The sequence below is a fragment of the Leopardus geoffroyi genome, chromosome A2, assembly GCF_018350155.1.
Source record: "Leopardus geoffroyi isolate Oge1 chromosome A2, O.geoffroyi_Oge1_pat1.0, whole genome shotgun sequence".
Lineage (NCBI taxonomy): Eukaryota > Metazoa > Chordata > Mammalia > Carnivora > Felidae > Leopardus > Leopardus geoffroyi.
The window spans coordinates 94,470,040-94,490,048 of record NC_059331.1 but is presented as its reverse complement, the minus strand read 5'-3'; the positions used below and the strand labels follow the sequence as shown (position 1 = coordinate 94,490,048).

The window sequence follows — 20,009 nt, the reverse complement described above, 5'->3', positions numbered from 1 at the left end:
TTTCTGTATTGCTATTTCAGATTTTTTAAATGTTTGTTTATTTACCTTGAGAGAGAGTGCAAGTGGGGGAAGGACAGAGAAAGAGAGAGAGAGAGAGAATCCCAAGCAGGCTCCACAACGTCAGCGCAGAGCCCAATGCGGGATTGAACTCATGAAGCGTGAGATCATGACCTGAGCCAAAGTCAAAAGTCGGACACTTAACCAACTGAGCCACTCAGGTACCCCAACTATTTCAGTTCTTTAATCAAAGTCAAAATTTCTGCCTAGCATAGAAATAAATCTTTGATCCAGTGCAAGATCTACCTTGCAGGATGTTACAGCCACCTCAACTTAGACAAATTTTGACTTCCCCTAGCTCAAGTAATGCCAGACTTGATATCTTGGGAGGAAATGGCTAAATATATAATCAAGCTTTATTCACCCCCATTATGACAATAGATCATTTTCTTCATAATTTTTGGTATCAGATGATCCTCCTTCCCCTGTCAAATTTACCTTAAGTCATACTAGTTTTATATCAAAGAAATGCAAATATCAACAATATTTTAGCAACAATATCAAATATAAGTTTATGCTTTATTTTCCAAATTTTGCCTAATAGGTAGAAGTTTAAAAAAAAGTTGCTGAAGCACATTTATTAATTAATGTATGAAAAAACTACTGAATTTTAATGAAGAAACTACCTGGTATTGAAAAAAGCCTGGCATAATTTTATTTAAAAATCTTCTAGTATTTTCCTTAAATTGTTAAGAGTCTTCATCTCTTTTATTTTAAAGTATCTATAGCATTAAAAATATATTGTCATTAATCCACTCAAAATTTCATCAACACAGATTCTAACAGTACAATCATTACTTCAGATTTGCTATTATAGGGAATATTTTGAATAGTGGAACAGTTATAGTAATAAATATAAACAAAATTAGAATTAGAGTGTTTATTGTCTGGTAACACTGATTAGAAAATAGTAATGTCATACATAATCCTAGAGTATAGCCTCCAATCCTTATGCCATTTATAATTTATGCCATTTATAATTTTATGTTGTGTGCTTGAACATCCTATATTTTACCACTTTATGTTCAAAGGAAAGAACAGTAAGATTGTAAAACTAGCTAGGAAGGAGATTATTTAAAAGTTTTAAAAAAAGTTTTAAATTAACCATAAAATCTTATCTCAAGAGATTTTTCAACTCTTATGATCTCAAATTACTGAACAAGTCATAATGTAAAAGTAATGAAATACTCTACAAAAATGTTCAATAGAATTTAAAATTCTAACTTAAGGGAATTCGAAAGTTCATTTTCAAAGAGGCTGTAGGGATGATTAAAATCCTGAAGGAAGCCTGAAAGAAAAAGGACACGGTCATTATTGAAAATGTAATACAATGTTAACTCTCAAGTTTCATGTTTAGACTAGAAAGCTTAAGTTCAAGGCCTTTACATCAATTTCTATAAAACTGTAATGTTTTCCAACTCATGGTCCATCTATTGAAAAGCTGTACATGGCTAACAGTGATTATCAGCTCAAGTTAGTCACACACACAGGGCTAAATTGGAAATGAAAGGCTTCTTCAATTACCAAAACTAACATAAATGACTTATTTCCTTCTGCTGACATGAAAGGAAAAGAGTTAAATGTTTGTGAAGGATAGCATTTATGCACCCTGCACTAAGGTCAGAGAGCTCACTCAGCACAAATATTCCCTGAAAAGGTTCAGCTCGGCAGAAAAGAAACCATCTATTCCAAAAGGTCACCACGTCAGCTTGACTTTTTGTCTGCTATGAGAAAATACTGTCAAAGTTGGTTACCGTAAGGCAGCAGCTGTTCTATTGGACGACACCTTCCAAAAGAGAACAGTTTCTTATATGCAGCAGTGCAACTCCACGACTTCAGACTATTCCTGGTCTTCTCTGACACCATTCTTAGTCACAATCCCATGGCTTTGCTCTTCCATCTCAAATACCTACTCCCCTACATTAATGTAGGCTTAAACCCAACTGAAAGTTACACGCTGTCAGTCAGGTCCTTCTAACGGCCCATGATCCCAGCCTCCTTCTCCAGCTCAACCCCTTGCTCACCCCAGCCATGCTGAACTTTCTCCAACAGCCCAAGCTCCGTCTCATCCGAGGCTCCACCTGGTAACGTTGCTTCCCCTTACTTTGTTCCTACCTGACTCTCTGTCATATTTTGGTCTTTGCTTAAATTCCACTCCCATAAAGAGGCCCTTCCTATTTGTCTTAGGCCAGGTTCCTCACTTTTTCTTCCCCCAATTTCAGTCCCATCTTTTCTACTCAACAGTATCACACTGTTTAATTATATTCCTTTGCTCCTCACTTTGTTTTGTATCTAGGCTGGGATCGTTGTCTTTCTTTCCCCCACTCCCCAGCTTTCCTGAGATACAATTGGCATATAACACTGTGTAAATTTAAGGGGTTCAGTGTGTTGATTTGATACTTACATATTGCAAAATAATTACCACCATAGCCTTAGCTAACCCCTCCATCACCTCACATAATTACCATTTCTTTTTTGTGTCAGTTCTACTCTCTTAACAACTCTCAAGTATATAATACAGTATTATTAGCTACAATCACCATGCCATACATTGGATCCTCAGAACTTAATCATTTTTTAACTGAAAGTTTGTACACTTTGACCAACATCTCCCCTTTCCCTCCCAATATTGTCCATTTTATATACAACGTATCTCCAATCCCTGGCACACACCAAAATGCAATAAATGCTTATTCAATCCTACCTTGCCCTCTTTTCTAACTCTTTGGTTCTTATCAGAATCAGCTAAGCGAAATGAGCTCATCATTCACTCAATTGTATTTCTATTATTCGAGTTAACATGTATACCTACTATATGGCAGAAACTGTAAGGTGCTACTGTACAGCTATTATTTACTTAGTGTTTATTCTATGCCAGGCACTGCTATACGTACTTTATATAGATGTTATCTCATTGTATCACAATCGTATAAACAAGCAACTATTTTATCCCTATTTTAAAGATGAGGAAATTGAGACATAGAGAGGTTTTAATGTGCCCAAAACATCGTAAGCAGAAAGTGATAAAGCTGAGATTTCCACCTTTCAATATGTAACAGAAGAAAGGGAAAAGGAAAGTGAGATGGAAATTCAAGGGGAAAAGGTAACATCTGCTTAAGAGAGACCAGAAAAATTTGAATGAAGGTGGCATTAAGGTGAGATTTGAAAAAAAAAATTAGAGTTTCCATAAATAAATACCAGGAATTCATGCAAGAGGCCCTTATCAGAAAGAAAATAGTGAGAACGAAGATACAGGGAAAAGAGATATCAAGTTTGTACAAGAAATAGATACAGTGAAGTTTTTACATGCCACCCCATCTCTTGAGCCCAAATAGGGAAGAGTCCTTCCCTTATCACTGAGAATTTATCTGTGGTCAAAAAGAAATAAAAATATAATCAAGATTTTAAAATAATAATTACTTTGGACCTGTTCACTAGGTTTTTGGTAATCTTCCCCAGTTCAGTATCTATATCTGGTGGCTATTTTTTCAGCAACTGGATTTTAAGTTTTTTGATGGTAGGCGCCATGTCTTACATTTTTATCAGAGGGGTTATGAAAGCTGACTCTTGAAAATATCAGTGGGCAAGAGGAAAAGTCAGAGAAGACTAGAGAGAGGATAGGCACTCCACATAAGTGATATCAATGGTATAGTGATAAAACATCATCCTTGCGTTCAAGGGGTTTATATTCTGACACAGAGATGAAATGATTGGTGTAAAGTCTACAAAGGGCTAGAGTACTAGAATTCTGCAAAGCAAAATCATTTTAAAATTAATTCTAGTAGGTATTTAAATCATAACGGTATTTTCCAAGAGTGATAATATACACAGCATTTTCAAGACTGAGAACAGCACATTTCAGGAATAAAAGGTACAGCATAATAGAGTCAATGGTACTGTAACAGCATTGTATGATGATAGATGGAGGCTATACTTGCGTTGAGCATAGCACAATGTACAGAGTTGTCAAATCACTACATTGTACACCTGAAACCATTGCAACATTGTATGTCAACTATACTTCAATAAAAACGTTTTAATTAAGAAAGAAATAAAATAATCTATTATGAATTTGGGTTATTAAAAAATAAAGTTAACCTAATGAGTCATAAAAAAAACAGTAAATTTCTTTGATAAGGAGTACTTATAAATGTTTCTCTGCATCAGTTAGTCACATGAGCAGTGGAGAGTCTCATCTAAAACTTTATTAATGTGGTTACCATAAATTCCCCTCAGTGAATAATTCAACTCAGCATTTGCTTTTTATGTTCCCTGCCTGTGGCCTTCTATAATCAAAGTTCTTGACTGGAGAAATTTAAATAACTTTTGTCCTCTTACAGTAAAAAGCAATTACTTTCAATTCCCTTTACATTTTCCCACCATATTCCCATTAGAACATTTACCTAAAGTCCCAAACAACCAAATACACACAGACACACACAGGCACACACCCATACTTAACACTTGTATTAGGGAGGAAAGGGCTGAGTTGAAGATGTGTGATCATTCTCCCTTATATATCCTGTTGAATGCACAAAAATGTTTTTGCATTTCATTCTTTCACTCTAGTGAGCCCAACATCCAACTTCATTTTACAAGTCCTGACACTGGAAAACTGTGCTACAAAACCATGTGGAGTCATTTGCCTTTTTTTTTTTTTTTTAAGTTACGATAAATAGGGTTCTGATAACCATGGAAATCTAGAGTTTTCACAATACCTTAGAAAGCATCTGATCAAGGGAAGACCAACTTAGACACAGTATTCCCTATCCCTTCCCAAGTGTAGATATTGCTACTAGATCCCAGTGTTCTTTCCCACTGGGTCTGGGCATTGCTCAGATTCCTCCTCCACACGATGCTCCAGACAACCTCTATCCTGTAAGATAAACCATTTATTGTGCATGACCGTTCTCATAGGATAGAAAATGTGTCCTGCAATTAAGGCATTTTAGAAAGCTATAATCTATTTTTAGCTACCATAGTGCCTAATATTTAGCCAAGTGCTCCTTAGTATCCCAAAACATCTTAATAGTATAAACGCATCACTGCAGTTTACAAAACAGACTATGTGTATGGGCAACTTTTGCCTGTGCCATGCATATGGCACACTCCTGAGGGCCCTGATCCTACACCTCAGCATTACTGTATCCTGGCTCACTCACTCTGTGGGTTGCTCCTCCATCTTCTTGCCACACCCTAGATCAAGGCCATCCTGGAGGATCCATCCTTTCCCTTCTTTTCTCACACTCCACAGTGACTCTCACCCACACCCATGGCTTCATCCTCATTTAGTTCTCTAGCTCAAATTTCCCACACTCAGACCCATGCTCCAAACTCTTTTTTTTTTTTTTAGTTTTATTTACTTAAGTAATCTCTACATCCAATGTGGAGCTTGAACTCATGACCCTGAGAACAAGAGTCTCATGGTCCTCTGACTGAGCCAGCCACGCATGCTCCACCCACCCCCCTCGCCCCATGCTCCCAACCCTTGATTGGAGTTCCTACATGAATGTCTTGCGACTATCACAAATTCCACATGAAAACTTCATCCTTCTCACCAAAACTTGCTTGTCCTTCCTCCTGTTTCCCCTCTTTATATTAATAGCATCATTATCTTCCAATCATCCAAGCTGGAAACCTTGGAGTCTCCTTCAAGTCCTCTTTCTCACTCTCTACTTCTAAATAATGACTAGGACTTGTGAATTCTAATCTGAAATGCCATTCAAATCTATCCCCTCCTCCAAATTTCCACCATCCTTGTTTAAGCTTTCATCTGTGCCCGCTTTAATGCCTGGCACTTTTCTGGTATCTGGTAGTCTTGCCTGAATCTCTTCTCTCTAAGCCATCCATCCATCCCATCTCCCCGTTCCTCTACTAATACCATCAAGGTATGTTTCCTTACAAATTTGATTGTTATTCCCCACCTCCACTACAAAGTGCCTCTACATTCTTTCAAAGTAAAGTGAATGTCTCCTACTACCTTTAAAATACAGCGCAAATTCCTACGTGTGGATTTCAGATAAAGATGAGGTGCCTTTCTCAACGAAGTGTTGTGATTTAAAGTTCAGACTCTGGAGCCAGATTGCCCAGCTTTGTGATATTATGCAGGACTACTGCACACACCAGTGCAGGCTGAAGAGTCCCAGGGGAGGCATCTGGCTGAGGGATGAAGGGTGAACAGGAATAGAATACACTGCTCACCAAGCTGTCTCTCAGCCCAGGACCACTACAGTTTCAGAGGAAGTGGTATCATTCTCTATTTCCCATAAAGGCAACATAGGGTTCCATTTCCTTATCTTTTATAGATAAGGTGGTGCTAATACTAAGATCTCTTATGGGCTTGCTGTGAAGATTCAATGAATTAACACATGTAAATCTCTTAGAACAATGCCAGGTACACGGTAAGTGCCCAATAAGGGTCAGCTATTAATCCTACACCTTCCCTGTTCCTTATACTTTAAATAAATTGCAGGATTTACTATTTTACTCACATATAATCTGTGCTTTTTCACCTTCATGGGTTTCATTGCTCATTCTGCTTTCTCCTCCAAAAATTCTCTCCCCTAACAACTCCGATCTCTGCCTGTAGATATGCTGTCCATCCCCAAACTCAGCTGAGCTGCCACAATGGCCACCGTTTAGTACTACTTGATCCTGCAAACACAGGTTCTCTAGACTTTAACTCAACTCTCAGGCACCTATGGGATGGAGCCTAATATATTCTATACTATGGAAATTTATACTCATCTCAAGGTCTTATATTCCTTAAAAATTTTTAAAGTGTTTTAAGTTACCTGTAAGGTTCCTTTATATATTTCCAAGTGCCTACGGAACTATACCGACATAATAGGTCCATTACATGCAATAATAGAACCATTTATTGAGTACCTACTATGTGCCAGGTACTATAAAAAGTGCTTTACATACAGTATTTAAGTTACTTCTCATACAACTTTTAAAGTGTTATCATTTCCCTTTTATATAGGAAGACTTAGTATTTAAATAATTTGCTAAGTATTAAATAGCTAACAAGTGATGGGCAGAGAGTAGAACCCAGGAACTTGCTGGTTTAGGGACTGTACTCTTTCTACTTCATGGTGGTATTTTGTTTGGCTCCTTCTCTTGATCGGGAGCTACCATTTATTGATTATATATTATATTTCAGGAGCTTTTCCTATGTTATGGTTATTATGTACCTTCATACATGGTTATTATTATTCCTATATGCATAAGGAAATCAAAGCTCAGAGATGTTAAGCTATTTACCTTAGATCTCACAGTTAACGAATTCCAGATACAACTATTTTTTTTTATTTATTTTTAATGTTTATTTATTTTTGGGAGAGAGAGAGACAGAGAACAAGCAGGGGAGGGGCAGAGAGAGAGAGAGAGAGGGAGACATATAATCCCAAGCAGGCTCCAGGCTCTGAGCTGTCAGCACAGAACCCGACATAAGACTGGAACCCATGAACCGTGAGATCATGACCTGAGCCAAAGTCAGATGCTTGACCAACTGAGCCACCCAGGTACCCCCAGATGCAACTTTTAAAAATGGTTCCATGACTCCCCTGTCCACCTCCTCAAAAAAAAAAGGCGCTTGTCATATTTTAGGAGGAGTCCCTTGAGAAAAAAATACTATTGCCTTTATTATTATTGTTATTACTATCATATTTTACTTGTCACAAGGTTTAATTTATATGGTTCTACTTCATTGAGACATCCTTTTGATAGAACCATCACTGTATACACTTATAGACAAAAAACATTCCTGACTTATATTTTGTCAATTTTTGTCTTTATATATTGACTACAAAATCCTACTTATTATAAATAACTTGGCAAAAAAAATGCTGTACCTCCAAGGATTTGATGGAGTTTTACATTGAAATGATTGCGATATAAGATAAAAGTTATTGATATAAAATGACTGTTCATATAAATAACACGAGGTCAGGAATATATTGAAGGATCTATATTTAGTATGTGTCATTATTAGTTTCACCAGATCATTATGTTTTGCCTGGTACTTTTGTTGCTTTCCAGCTACTTCAAAGGTCAAGATAAAATACTACATCTAAAGAAACAAGTAGCTACTGATATAAATACCAAAATTAATCTGAACTAAATGCACAGAGAGAAGAGAGAGCAAAGGAAAAGTACAGGATTAGAATTAGCCATTAGATGGGCGCCTGGGTGGCTCAGTAGGTTAAGTGTCCAACTTTCAGTTTCAGCTCAGGTCATGATCTCACAGTTTCATGGGTTCAAGCCCCGCATCAGACTCTGCTGACAGTGCAGAGCTTGGTTGGGATTCTCTCTGTCCCTGTCTCTCTGCCCCTCCCCCACTCATGCTGTCTCTGTCTCCTTCAAAATAAATAAATAAACTTAAAAAAAAAGAATTAGCCATTAGATTTTAAAGGAATACAGAAATATAATTTTGAAAAAACAAATTAAGGGATGGAGATTTTACTAGCATTTGCCTGACTTATTTTTGAGAAAATAATAATACCAAATTAATGTGTATGCAGTAACTACTAACATAATTAAAAGATACTTAAAATATAGATATTATTTAATGTTACATGACTTGAATATCATTATTCAATTTTGCCAGTGCTCACTATTTGATTGGGAAAGTCCTATCAGTTTTGAGGAGAAAAAAAGTGCAAGTGAACGTTGAAAAGTAATAAAAACAGTCTTCCTTAGCAAAGAAATAACTCCAAAAGAATATCCCTCCATTATAAAAGTACTAGTTTCTAGAGCTCCTGGAGGATTCTGAGTAAAACTAGACACACTTGAAATGCATTGTAAATGTGTAATTACCATTTAAATGGAGGGAGAAAAACTGGTGAGTGAAAGGAGAAAAAGGCATTTTCTTACAGCCAACCAGACGCTGGCATTTCAGGCAATGATCATCTGATCTACAGAGTCAGGTTAACAAAGCTATTGTCATTCTGCCACTCACCCTCAGCCTTTTAACTGTCCCTCTCCCCCACCAGAAGGAAACACAGGTTACATCTTTCTCCTTGATTATCAGTCACAATTTGCTCACTAGGCCCTGGTATGCCTAAAAGACAGCTAAGAGACATGAAGACTTCTCTTGATTCTCCCTTTGTAATTACTTGGGCACCCAAATTACAAGAGTGAATGAAATTCTGAAGCAAATCCCTACTGGCCGTACAATCATAACAATTGTTAGGATCCTCTCCTCTCACCTACAGTCCAACAAAGGCTTTTCTTACTAACGTCCTTGTTTGCGGACTTGGCCAGGCAGCAACTTAGATGTGAAAAAACACTGCCTTATTCCAGAAAGGGATTGAACATGTAGATATCAAAACTCTGGAAAACTATCAAATGTGTTTTTACTGGATAGCTGCAAAATAAAGTATAAGAGGGTAAAAGATTTGTCAAAAGTCACACAAATTAAGTGGAAAGACCCCATTCCCTGTCACATGAATATTCCAGAAGTTGAATCCCTTCCTTTGGGTTGCTGCCACATTTCTTACCACGAGATTAGCTACTTCTTATGATGTGTTTGTCAAAACCCATTCAGATTTATCAGGGTGGCACATGTTGGTTGGATTAATCATTGCTTCTATTTAAAAAAACTGATTATTTCTGAAGTAAGCATATAAATGTGAAGCATGAAAAACCTAGTGAATCATGAAGTGAAAGGCTGTGCATACATGATCAACCATGTGACAAAAGTGATAGGATTAATGTTACATACAGCTACTTTATTCTAGCTTTCTCTTTGTATATTCTTTTGCCTATTTGGTATCTTTAAAAAAATTATCACAAAGCAGTGTAACAACTTAGGCAAACACTGGTTAGCCCTTCAGTGGTCTTTTTTGCCATCTAAATCAGAGTTCCACAAACTATGGCTCAGACCAAATCTGGCCCTCTGCATGTTTTTGTAAATAAGATATTATTGAAACACAGTTATGTACATTCACTTATGTATTGTCTATGGCTGATTTTTCACAATGACCACAAAGCTGAGTAGACGATAAGGCCTCGAAAGCCTAAAGCATTTACTATCTGGCCCTTTATAGAAAATGTTTGCCATTCTGTGATCTGAACTGTTCCTTCTCTTAGTCTTCTAGAAGAAAATTTTACTCTCTGGCCACAGTCTAGTCCATCACTCTCTGTCCCTTTAGATATGCTTATTTCTACTTCCCCAAGATATCCCGTTTTTCAATTACCTTCTTATTCTAATAAACCTACTATTATCAATTTATATATCTTTCCATTTCACTGTCACAACATAATTTCATTCCAAAATTTATTTAACCTGAAAATACAGTTGGTCACATTGACTCAGTCTGTGCACTGGGTCAAATCATCATCATCATCATCATCATCACCATCACCATCAATTCAATAACAATGGAAAGATAGAATTTAAAGAAATTTAAGTACTTACTTAAATTATAAAGAAAGTACTAAAGTGATGAAGGAGGATTTTAAGGAGCAGCTGAACATTTCACAGTTCTATCTTCCCAGCATCACTATTCTTAGTACTCTCCCGAATCAATGACAGCTGCTGTGGTAGATGGTAGGGTGCACTGCCTGACTTCCCTTTCAGGATCAAGGCACTCATTCTTCCAGCTGCCAGGCACGTTCGTTCTCTCTTTCTCTCTCTCAAAATTAATAAATAAACTTTTTTAAAAAGCCTGTTTTTGGAGAGCATCCCACATCTAATGATGGTTGATATAGGGGTTTGGGCTCCTTTGCCTCAATTAGGGAGGCCATCCAGGTTCCAGAGCTCAACTATTCCCCCTGCCCAAGTCGGCTTCTCTCTATCTTACAAGTGTTGTTCCTACAAGCATTCCCCCAATAAATCTCTGCAGGCCAATCTTTGCCTCAAAGCCTATTCAACAGGGAACCCATTTAAGACAGTTGCTTTCTTCAAAGGCTTTCTCACCCACTTCTCATCACCCAGACGAAAGCTCCCCCAGTCCCAGTCTTTCTTGCTCTTTATGTCTCTCTCCTCATAGTTCTGTGTCCTACCAAGGCTGGTCAATTCCTTTTCCCTCAATAGAGCTCACCATCTTTTCTTTAAATTTGCTAACAAGATATGAAAAAGAATCTGTAAATAGTTCTATAATTTGTGCTAGTCTGTTTTAATGTCTAACATACTGTCTAATGCTGCCATATAGAAGGCAGTTTTGGACTGGAATATCAGGCCTAAGTGTTTAAATGTTTCACTGTTTTATTTTTAACAGAATATCTAACCAAAAAGCATTAAAAATTGTGTCTTTTACATTATGCATTTAAAAGTCTTTATATAATCATTAAAGCGACAACTGTATAATGAAAGCTCTTCTGCAATAATTTTGCCCCTGCACTGGCATTTTGATTCAAAATGAAATGCTCTGGTACAAAAGTTGGACAACAGGGCAGCATAAGAAGACACAAAATATTTTTATTTAAAAAAATTTTTTTAACGTTTATTTTTGAGACAGAGAGAGACAGAGCATGAACGGGGGAGGGTCAGAGAGAGGGAGACACAGAATCCGAAACAGGCTCCAGGCTCTGAGCTGTCAGCACAGAGCCCGACGCAGGGCTCGAACTCACGGACCGTGAGATCATGACCTGAGCTGAAGTTGGCCGCCTAACCGACTGAGCCACCCAGGCGCCCCAACACAAACTATTTTTAAACAATCTTAATATCATCAAGTTCCTCTTTGGTGAGTCTGCTTCTGGAAGGAAGGAAAGAAGGAAGGAAGGAAGGAAGGAAGGAAGGAAGGAAGGAAGGAAGGAAGGAGGGAAGGAAGGAAAGAAGGAAGAAAAAGAGAAAGAAAGAAGGAAGAAAGACTGGGGAGGGGAAGTGAGAGGAAGGGAAAACCAAACTGAAAGAAAATCAAGAGGAAATTGTTTGTAAATTCATGAATTACTTTGCAAGCAGTACACACACACACACAAAGCCAAATTAGTAACTCCTTTCATCTAAGTGACAGTCCCTAGCTGTTCATCATCCAGCAAGATAGAGATGTTGATAAGAGGGTCCTAGCACTGGAGGAGGGTTTGGGCATAATGACCTTCGTATGCTGAGATGTAAGGGCTATGATTCTGTGACTATGCTAGTAACATTGGTAGTAACAGCATTGAGGAAAATTCTAAAAATTTTATGTGTAAAATCTCATTTTGTCCTCAGAGCTACCCAATGATTTGTCACTATGATTAAATAATATTAGCAAATGAGTAAACTAAGGCACAGACAGATTAAGTTAGTTGTCCAATATGACATACTTAGTAAACAAAACCCAGATTTCAACTAAGTCAGCCTGAATGAGGAGCTATCATATCTCCTTTATCTGCTGCCTTATATTACATGTTTTCAGGCACTGGAAATCATTTACATTTTACAGATTTGGTTTCCACCTACTTCTTAATAACTCTGGTTACATTTCTTAGAAGTTACTTAATAGGAGGAAGGAAAGGCCATGCAGACAATGCATACAATATAATTTGGAACCTTACCATTGAAGAAACTCCCCCTTTCTCTCTCTGGAAGATCTGTCTTTTTCAGTTATCTATTCACCATATTCTATGAAAAAAGAAAATCAATTTACCTTTTCAAAGTCTTTCTAAAAAGTCAGGGATGACTTACCTAACTTATAAAATGCTAAACACAGGGGCGCCTGGGTGGCGCAGTCGGTTAAGCGTCCGACTTCAGCCAGGTCACGATCTCGCGGTCCGTGAGTTCGAGCCCCGCGTCGGGCTCTGGGCTGATGGCTCAGAGCCTGGAGCCTGCTTCCGATTCTGTGTCTCCCTCTCTCTCTGACCCTCCCCCGTTCATGCTCTGTCTCTCTCTGTCTCAAAAATAAATAAAAACATTTAAAAAAATGCTAAACACAAAATATTTATAGATAATAATATGATTCCTACTATAAGATCTTAATATTACTGTGATTTTAACATTTAGGGCTCACAGAGTCTTAAGGCATTTACCAACTTCGGTATGAATTTAACAGAGGAAAAGGTCAAATATTAGGTGATGACCACAAGACTAGTTGTCTCCAGTGACAGAAAACCTGTGGATGTTTAATGAATCCATAACCTCAGCAAATCATCTTCTGAATTCACTTTCTAGAGAAGTATAGAAACAAGGACCAAGAGGGGTGATATTACCACCACTCCTGGAATATAACTGTGGTTGAGGAGCATCATGGTCAAATAACAGAGAGTGTATATATATATTTTTTTACAGATTCCTTACTTTCCTACTCCATAAATCAGAAGTCTGTTTATTCTATGTCTCATAAATGCTCCTAAGACTACCACATGCAAATAGATTGGTTACCAGTAACCTCCCAATTTGTAAATCCAAAAGACAACCATGAATTTCTCTCCCTCCATATTCAGACCCTCCTTTTTTGATCTCTATAACACCACTGTCTCCCATTTTTCCATCTTCAATTCCTTTTGATGAATCCTGTCTCCTTTACTCAATCCCTTTAATGCAGGCATTCCCCCTGGGTTTGCAGATTATTCACTTGGGTGAAAAATAATCCTGTCTTGTGAATTTGATTACATTGTATTTCCTACAATGAATCTAGTGTAACTAATTGTTCTCAATCTGTGAACAGATAACTGTTTCTACCAAAACAAATAAATTCCCAACCTTGTGCTCTTTTCAGAGCATTTCTCCTAGCCCAGTTTGCTGTGAAGTTTTAAATGGAGGGAGAGAAAAAAATGAAACACAGAACTATTCTCTGCAGTCCTCTGGTTTGATTTCAATCCCAGGAAGCAGCAATCACCCTGCACTCCAGCTCCCCAACTCAAATGGCTTTTTGGAACAGCTTACAATCCTGTTACCACCAACACAATTTCAACATAAGAAGCTCCAAAAATTGGCAATGGAGTATGAATGTGCTTGACATTTCCTCCTTACCCTTACAAGGTTTACCTTGCTTCTGGTTCAGATTTAGTATTAAGTCGTGGAGGGCCAAAACAGCACACTAACCTGGATGGCTCTTACCCAAGTTATTTGTAATGGTAATTATAAAGCACTTTGTAGGACTGTTTCTTTAGTCATATTCTGATCTAAAAATTTTTATAGTCCTACTACCCAGGTGAAAAGGGGTGCGAAGTGTACAGTTCTGATTTCAGTTGGGGTTCTAGGACCCAGGCCTGGGTAGCAGGAGAGTAGGAGGACCTGCCAAGGAGCTATGCATGATGAGTTGATGGCGGTCAAGACAGGAGTTCTGTTAAGTAAGGGAAAGTTTAAAGAATCAAGCTGAGAAGAGTGGATAGAGGGTCAGTCAACTAGGTGAGATGAAGTAAATTAATGTAGGGAGTGCTTCCAAGGATTCCTCAAGGCAAAAGTCATCTGCTGTTGAGCTGCTTTTGTGGAGTGGGAGACGGGGTAATTGAGAAAGCTATAAATACCCAATATGGGTTGGAAATTTTGACCTCTCTCTAGCAACATTGTGGTTTTAGCCATCTTAGATGAACTGTTGAGGTTATAAAAATGTGTCTTAGAAATTAGAACAAAGAAATCTGCTGCCATGTTTTGCACTCATACTTTAATTTTGATGCCTGGAATAAGTAAGGGCAAGACTCCTAACTTTGGGTTACCGTGAGAGTGTGGGACATCCCATCAGATAAATGAAAACACTTGCCAGCAGCTATAGTCCCATGGTGAATATAAACTTCCAGCAATGCAGACCGGAGCTCTGTTCAAAACGATTAACTTAGAATTAATTAGGTTTATGCTCAGAATAGTTAAGGTTATAATTGAAATTACAGTGGACCTTTGAACAACGTGCAGGTTTGGGGTGCTAACTGCATGATTGAAAATTCATGTATAACTTTTGACTCCCCCAAAACTTAACTACTAATAGATGACTATTGATAAGAAGCCATACCGACAACATAAACAGTGGATTAACACAAATTTTTTATGTTATATGTATTATACACTGGATTCTAACAATAAAGTCAGCTAAAAAAATGTAATTGAGAAAATCATAAGGAAGAGAAGATACACTTATAGTACTACACTGTACTGATTGAAAAAAATCTTCACATAAGTGGACTCACATAGTTCAAACCTGTGTTGTTTAAGGGTCGACTGTATTTCATTTCATTAGACTGCACTCAACACAATTTTTTATTACCATTGCTTTATTAACTTAAATGCTCTCTTTATTTATCCACCAGGAGAATTTTAGTGTTTGATTAAGAACAACACAATTAAAATACGTGAAATATCAATGAAAATATCAATAAGTTAGCAGCAGAATTAACAATTGCTTGCTTACTTGTCTGTGTCCCCTTAGTAGGATATAAGCTCCACGAAAGTGAGGGTTTAATCTTTCCTAGTAAGTGACAACAACACTGCCTAGAGCATAATAGATACTCAATAAATATTTGCTGAAATAAATGAGAGTCAAGGAGGCACTGAGTACATTAGTAGTTAAACGTTTATATTCTCCAACATTTGGAACTTTTAAAAGTGCTTTAACTTTTAAATCATATCTGCTGAATAACAAGAATATTAGATCAAATAGAGTAATCAATATTTTAACGCTCCATTAGTCATTCAAAGGTATTTTTTAAATGAAAGATGGATGTTTCTGGAATGCAACCAGGATCTTTGGATTATGAAGTGCAATAAGTCCTTAATAAGACAAATTCCTCTAACAGAATACAGTGTTCATTGAATTAACAAGGTCTAGGAGATCTCTAAAAGAAACTGAAAAAGAAGCAATGGTGAGTGAATAGCAGAGCTAACCAGAACTGACTATAATTGTTGAACCATATTTGCAGAGAGGCTTCTAAGTTTTCTTTTTAAACTGTATACAAAAGAAGCCTCAGTGATATATATTGGCTCAGGTCCCTACTCTCTGGTGGGAATAATTTGCCACTTTACTCAGCGCTATACAAAAAAAGTGATAACACTTTTAAGACCCCAGGATCCTGGGAGAAAATATAAAAAGGAAAAGAACAATATATTTGCCACAGACTCTTAAGCACACATGTAATATACCCTATTGGTTATTCCTTCTGGATATGTTTTTGCCCCAGGGGTAAAAAAATAAGAAATCATCTTCCATCTTTTGTTAAGTTTATTTAATTTTTTGAGAGAGAGAGGAGAGAGAGGGATACAGCACTGGGGGTGGGGGGGGGCACACAGACACACAGAAGGAGAGAGAGAATCCCAAGCAGGCTCCACACTGCCAGCGCAGAGCCCAACGTGGGGCTCAAACTCATGAACCGTGAGATTATGACCTCAGTGGAAACCAAGAGTTGGATGCTTAACCACTGAGCCACCCACGCGCCCCATCTTCCATCTTATCTTTTATTCCTGTTTCTTAATAAGGAAAAGACATAAAGCCTCAAAGTCAAAATATATGAAGCCCTAGACAAAGTAGAGGCCTCAGGTAAGCAAACAAAACATTTGGCTAACCCTTATCTTTTTATGAGCATGTTTTCCTTACAGATGAACCTATTACTCTGCACCTACCTTGTTTATGGGCCTTTCTATCTTGTCTATGGGTCCTTCTTGGAAAAGGTGTACACTACAAGGAAAGAAAATAATAGCATGCCAGGCTAATGGAGAATGAGGAAAAAATTTTTGGCATGTATAGACTATGGAAACACTTTCTATACCTTCTGTTTACCTTTCTATACCTCCTTTTGAAAAAGTTGCTTGAGGATATACTCCGGTAAAAGGGAAAAAAAGAATCTTAAAAAGAGGAAGATACAGGATCTAAAAAATTCTTTCAACTCAGTAGAGCAGTAAAAAGAAACTAATGTTTATAATTAGAACAAGAACTCAGAAGACTTTTAGAAGAGTGTCTATAAATTAAAAAGGAGGGGCACCTGAGTAGCGCAGTCAGTAGAGCATCTGACTTCAGCTTAGGTCATGAAATGGTGGTTCATGAGTTCGAGCTCTGCGTCAGTCTCTGTGCTGACAGCTCAGAGCCTGAAGCCTGCTTTGGATTCTGTGTCTCCCTCTCCCTCTGTTCCTCCCTCTGCTCACACTTGGTCTCTGTGTCTCTCAAAAATAAATAAAGACTACAAAAAAATTTTAAGATAAAAAAGGAGAATAATTTTCCAAATACTAAGATGAATGATCACAATGATGGGAATAAATATGCATGTCTGTCCTTGACAGGAAATAATGAAGGTAATTAAAAATCCTAGAAAATGCAGAAGCTATATAAGAAAGTCACATTGTAAACATGAAACAATATGAAATATAGCATGATTTTTTAGAAATGGAGAGTAAGGAAGATAATCTATTTGATCTAGACACTAGATAATTCTCTTTCAAGTAATACAGGTTAGTGACATAGAATCACATTTCCTATTTCCACTTTGGTCTTTACTAAACTATATTCATACAATCCTGATATGTTTTATTATTTGTATTATTCTTAAATTTTTATATTCAAACTATAGAATATACATTTCAAAATATAAAGATAAATTACAGAAGTAAATATTATATACTTGATAAGGTCAAATGAGTGAGAAAGCTTATAGAGTTTAGGAGATGGAGGAGAAGATACATAGAAGTACAGGGTTCCACATTTTCTTATTTAAATACCAGGGGAAGAATTGATGGATATAGAAATAGAGCACTAACTAGAACTCAAAGTAATGAAGTCAATCAAGTTGAAATGATAACCAACAGAAGAAATGCTAGCAATCTTCAGAGGTAATAATGAAAAACCGTAGTTAAAATTCAAAAATAACAAAATGATAATACCCTCTAAGAACAAAATAACATCAGAAAAATAGGATAGTGCAAGATAAATTTTCAGCTTTCATGCTGGGGAGTCCATAGATTAACAGCTGAAGTTAATAAAAGGAGCCATAACCACATTGTTCAAATACAGGAAGTAATCAAAAGAACTACATTAGAATCATACTAGAAGGATTGCTTCTGTGCGGGAGGTGTCAGAGGCAGACAAGGGGTGGGAAAGTTGAACTTTCCTTTTCATTTTATAATTTTCTGTTACCTTCTGAGTGTTTTTTCTTATCATATATATGTTATTTTTTATTACATAAAAAAGGTAAAACATTTCCTGATAACTAGCTTAGCATTCTCTTCAGTGATATTATCCCCAAGTGCATTCTTACTAAAAATAAAATGAACATATTCCTGAAGGTAATAGTGATAGGTGCAATAATACCAAATGAGCCCTGTAATTAATATTATGACGAGTAGAAGCATCAGGAATCCAAACATGTCAACTGAAATGTATGAAAAGAAATATATTTTAAGTTAACAGAAGAGCAATAATTTCTTATATTTTTATCTTTTCTAGTATCATACAGTTTGATTCTTAGATACAAATTAACAAGTTATTGAAAATGATATATATCACATACTCCAATAAAACTACTTTAACACCACAATCACCAACATTAGAAAATTATCTGAGCTGCTAAAGGAGCTAGCACTCAAAGTCTTTCATCTCCAAATTTGTGAACTATTAGGACACTGACATTTTTTTCTGTATTTTGTCTCTAAACTCATTTCAGGCAGCATCTCAACAGAAAATAGCAGATGCCTTAGGCTGCTGTTTTGGTAAAGATGCATGTAGATAGCAGGGGAAGTTTTGTTGTTTGAGTTCAGGAGTTCCTTATCAAAGAGACAACAAATGTTTGCTGAGAAAGCAGACTTCTAGCATTTATAAATTCCACCTCTCCCCGCCCCCCCCCCACATGATCATAGTGTATACTTGTAAAATGCAACTACAAGGGCAGAACATGAAATAGAAACTAGACTTCCCATTGATACTAAATATATGAACTATAACTTGTTTATAAGCTCTTTGCTACAATCAGTTATGATTTAAATATACCTGATAGCACCTGAAGAAAAAAAAAATAGGGACTTGAGGGCAAAATTCATGTTTTTTTCACTTCAGTTAAGAAACAAACGTAAATTCTATTTTGGGTTTTCTCACATAGTTAGGGTTTACCTGGAAAGCTTTTCATTTGGCCTTTTTTGAAAAGTCCTTAAAAGGTTCTAGTGCATTTCCCTGCTTTGATAAGTACCATATAACAAACCCAAAACACAACATTACAGATACAAAGATGATTAAAATTTGTTAAGTCCTAGGGAGTCACTGTTCTGAATGGCAATTCACAGTATAGAATATATTAGTTGAAGAAATGTAAGTTATAGTAATGGTACTGGGCCCAATATGTCCTCACCCCAAGACCATATAAGAAACTCCTGGAGTTTCTAAAACAACATAAGAATACAAACTTCCCTTCACTGGGTAATGATTATCATACATTAAAGTATGTTAGAAATGAAATTTAAAGTTTTTAATAATTGGTATGGCAAGGTACCCACCAATCAGAATGAATGTTGACCTAGCTTGAACCAACACTGGCTGGAAACAACCAGTATCAGCCTGTATCCAGGGAAACACCAATAAAAAGATTTGCTATATTTTTAATAAGGCAAATATAATAATTTATAATCCTCTAAATGTAGTTAAATACAGTATTTGCAAGTTAACTGAAAAAAAAGTACATAAAAATTCAAACATGGATAACTCACTTCTATAGTTTAACCAATACACAGAAATGAATCGACACCCAAAATATGGAAAACACATTTTTTTGCAAGCCCTTTCTTCACTGCACCAAAAACACTGTATTTGGAAAGAAAACAAAATAAAAGCAATATCCAAGTGTAATAACTACAATTCCAATAAGTTTTCAGTACTAGTTCCATTAGTATTCCATAAATAACAGCTATCATAATTACCATCACCATCATTATTCTTTTAATTATTATTATTATCATTATTGGAAATAGACGCTGTTGATGATCTCCCCTTTACCAGGCCCATCCGTTCACACCGACGATGCAATGAATTTTGGATGCTAATGGCTCAAAATGCTCTTCTCCTTGAATTGTACTTGGTGGATGGGGACCTTGTTGCCTGTGAGGTTACATCCGCCTCTGCCAA

The 20,009-nt window shown here is 36.7% G+C and overlaps 1 protein-coding gene across 1 annotated transcript in view; it reads right to left on the bottom strand.

Moving 5' to 3' along the window:
- Nucleotides 1-20,009, bottom strand: part of PTTG1IP2 (PTTG1IP family member 2) — a 45,118-nt gene that overhangs the window by 8,899 nt on the left and 16,210 nt on the right. The window contains 5 exon segments of the mRNA XM_045497012.1: nucleotides 12,541-12,607; nucleotides 14,685-14,716; nucleotides 14,718-14,736; nucleotides 18,202-18,270; nucleotides 19,595-19,688. Coding sequence (XP_045352968.1) covers nucleotides 12,594-12,607; nucleotides 14,685-14,716; nucleotides 14,718-14,736; nucleotides 18,202-18,270; nucleotides 19,595-19,688 — 228 coding nt within the window. The 3' untranslated portion in view covers nucleotides 12,541-12,593.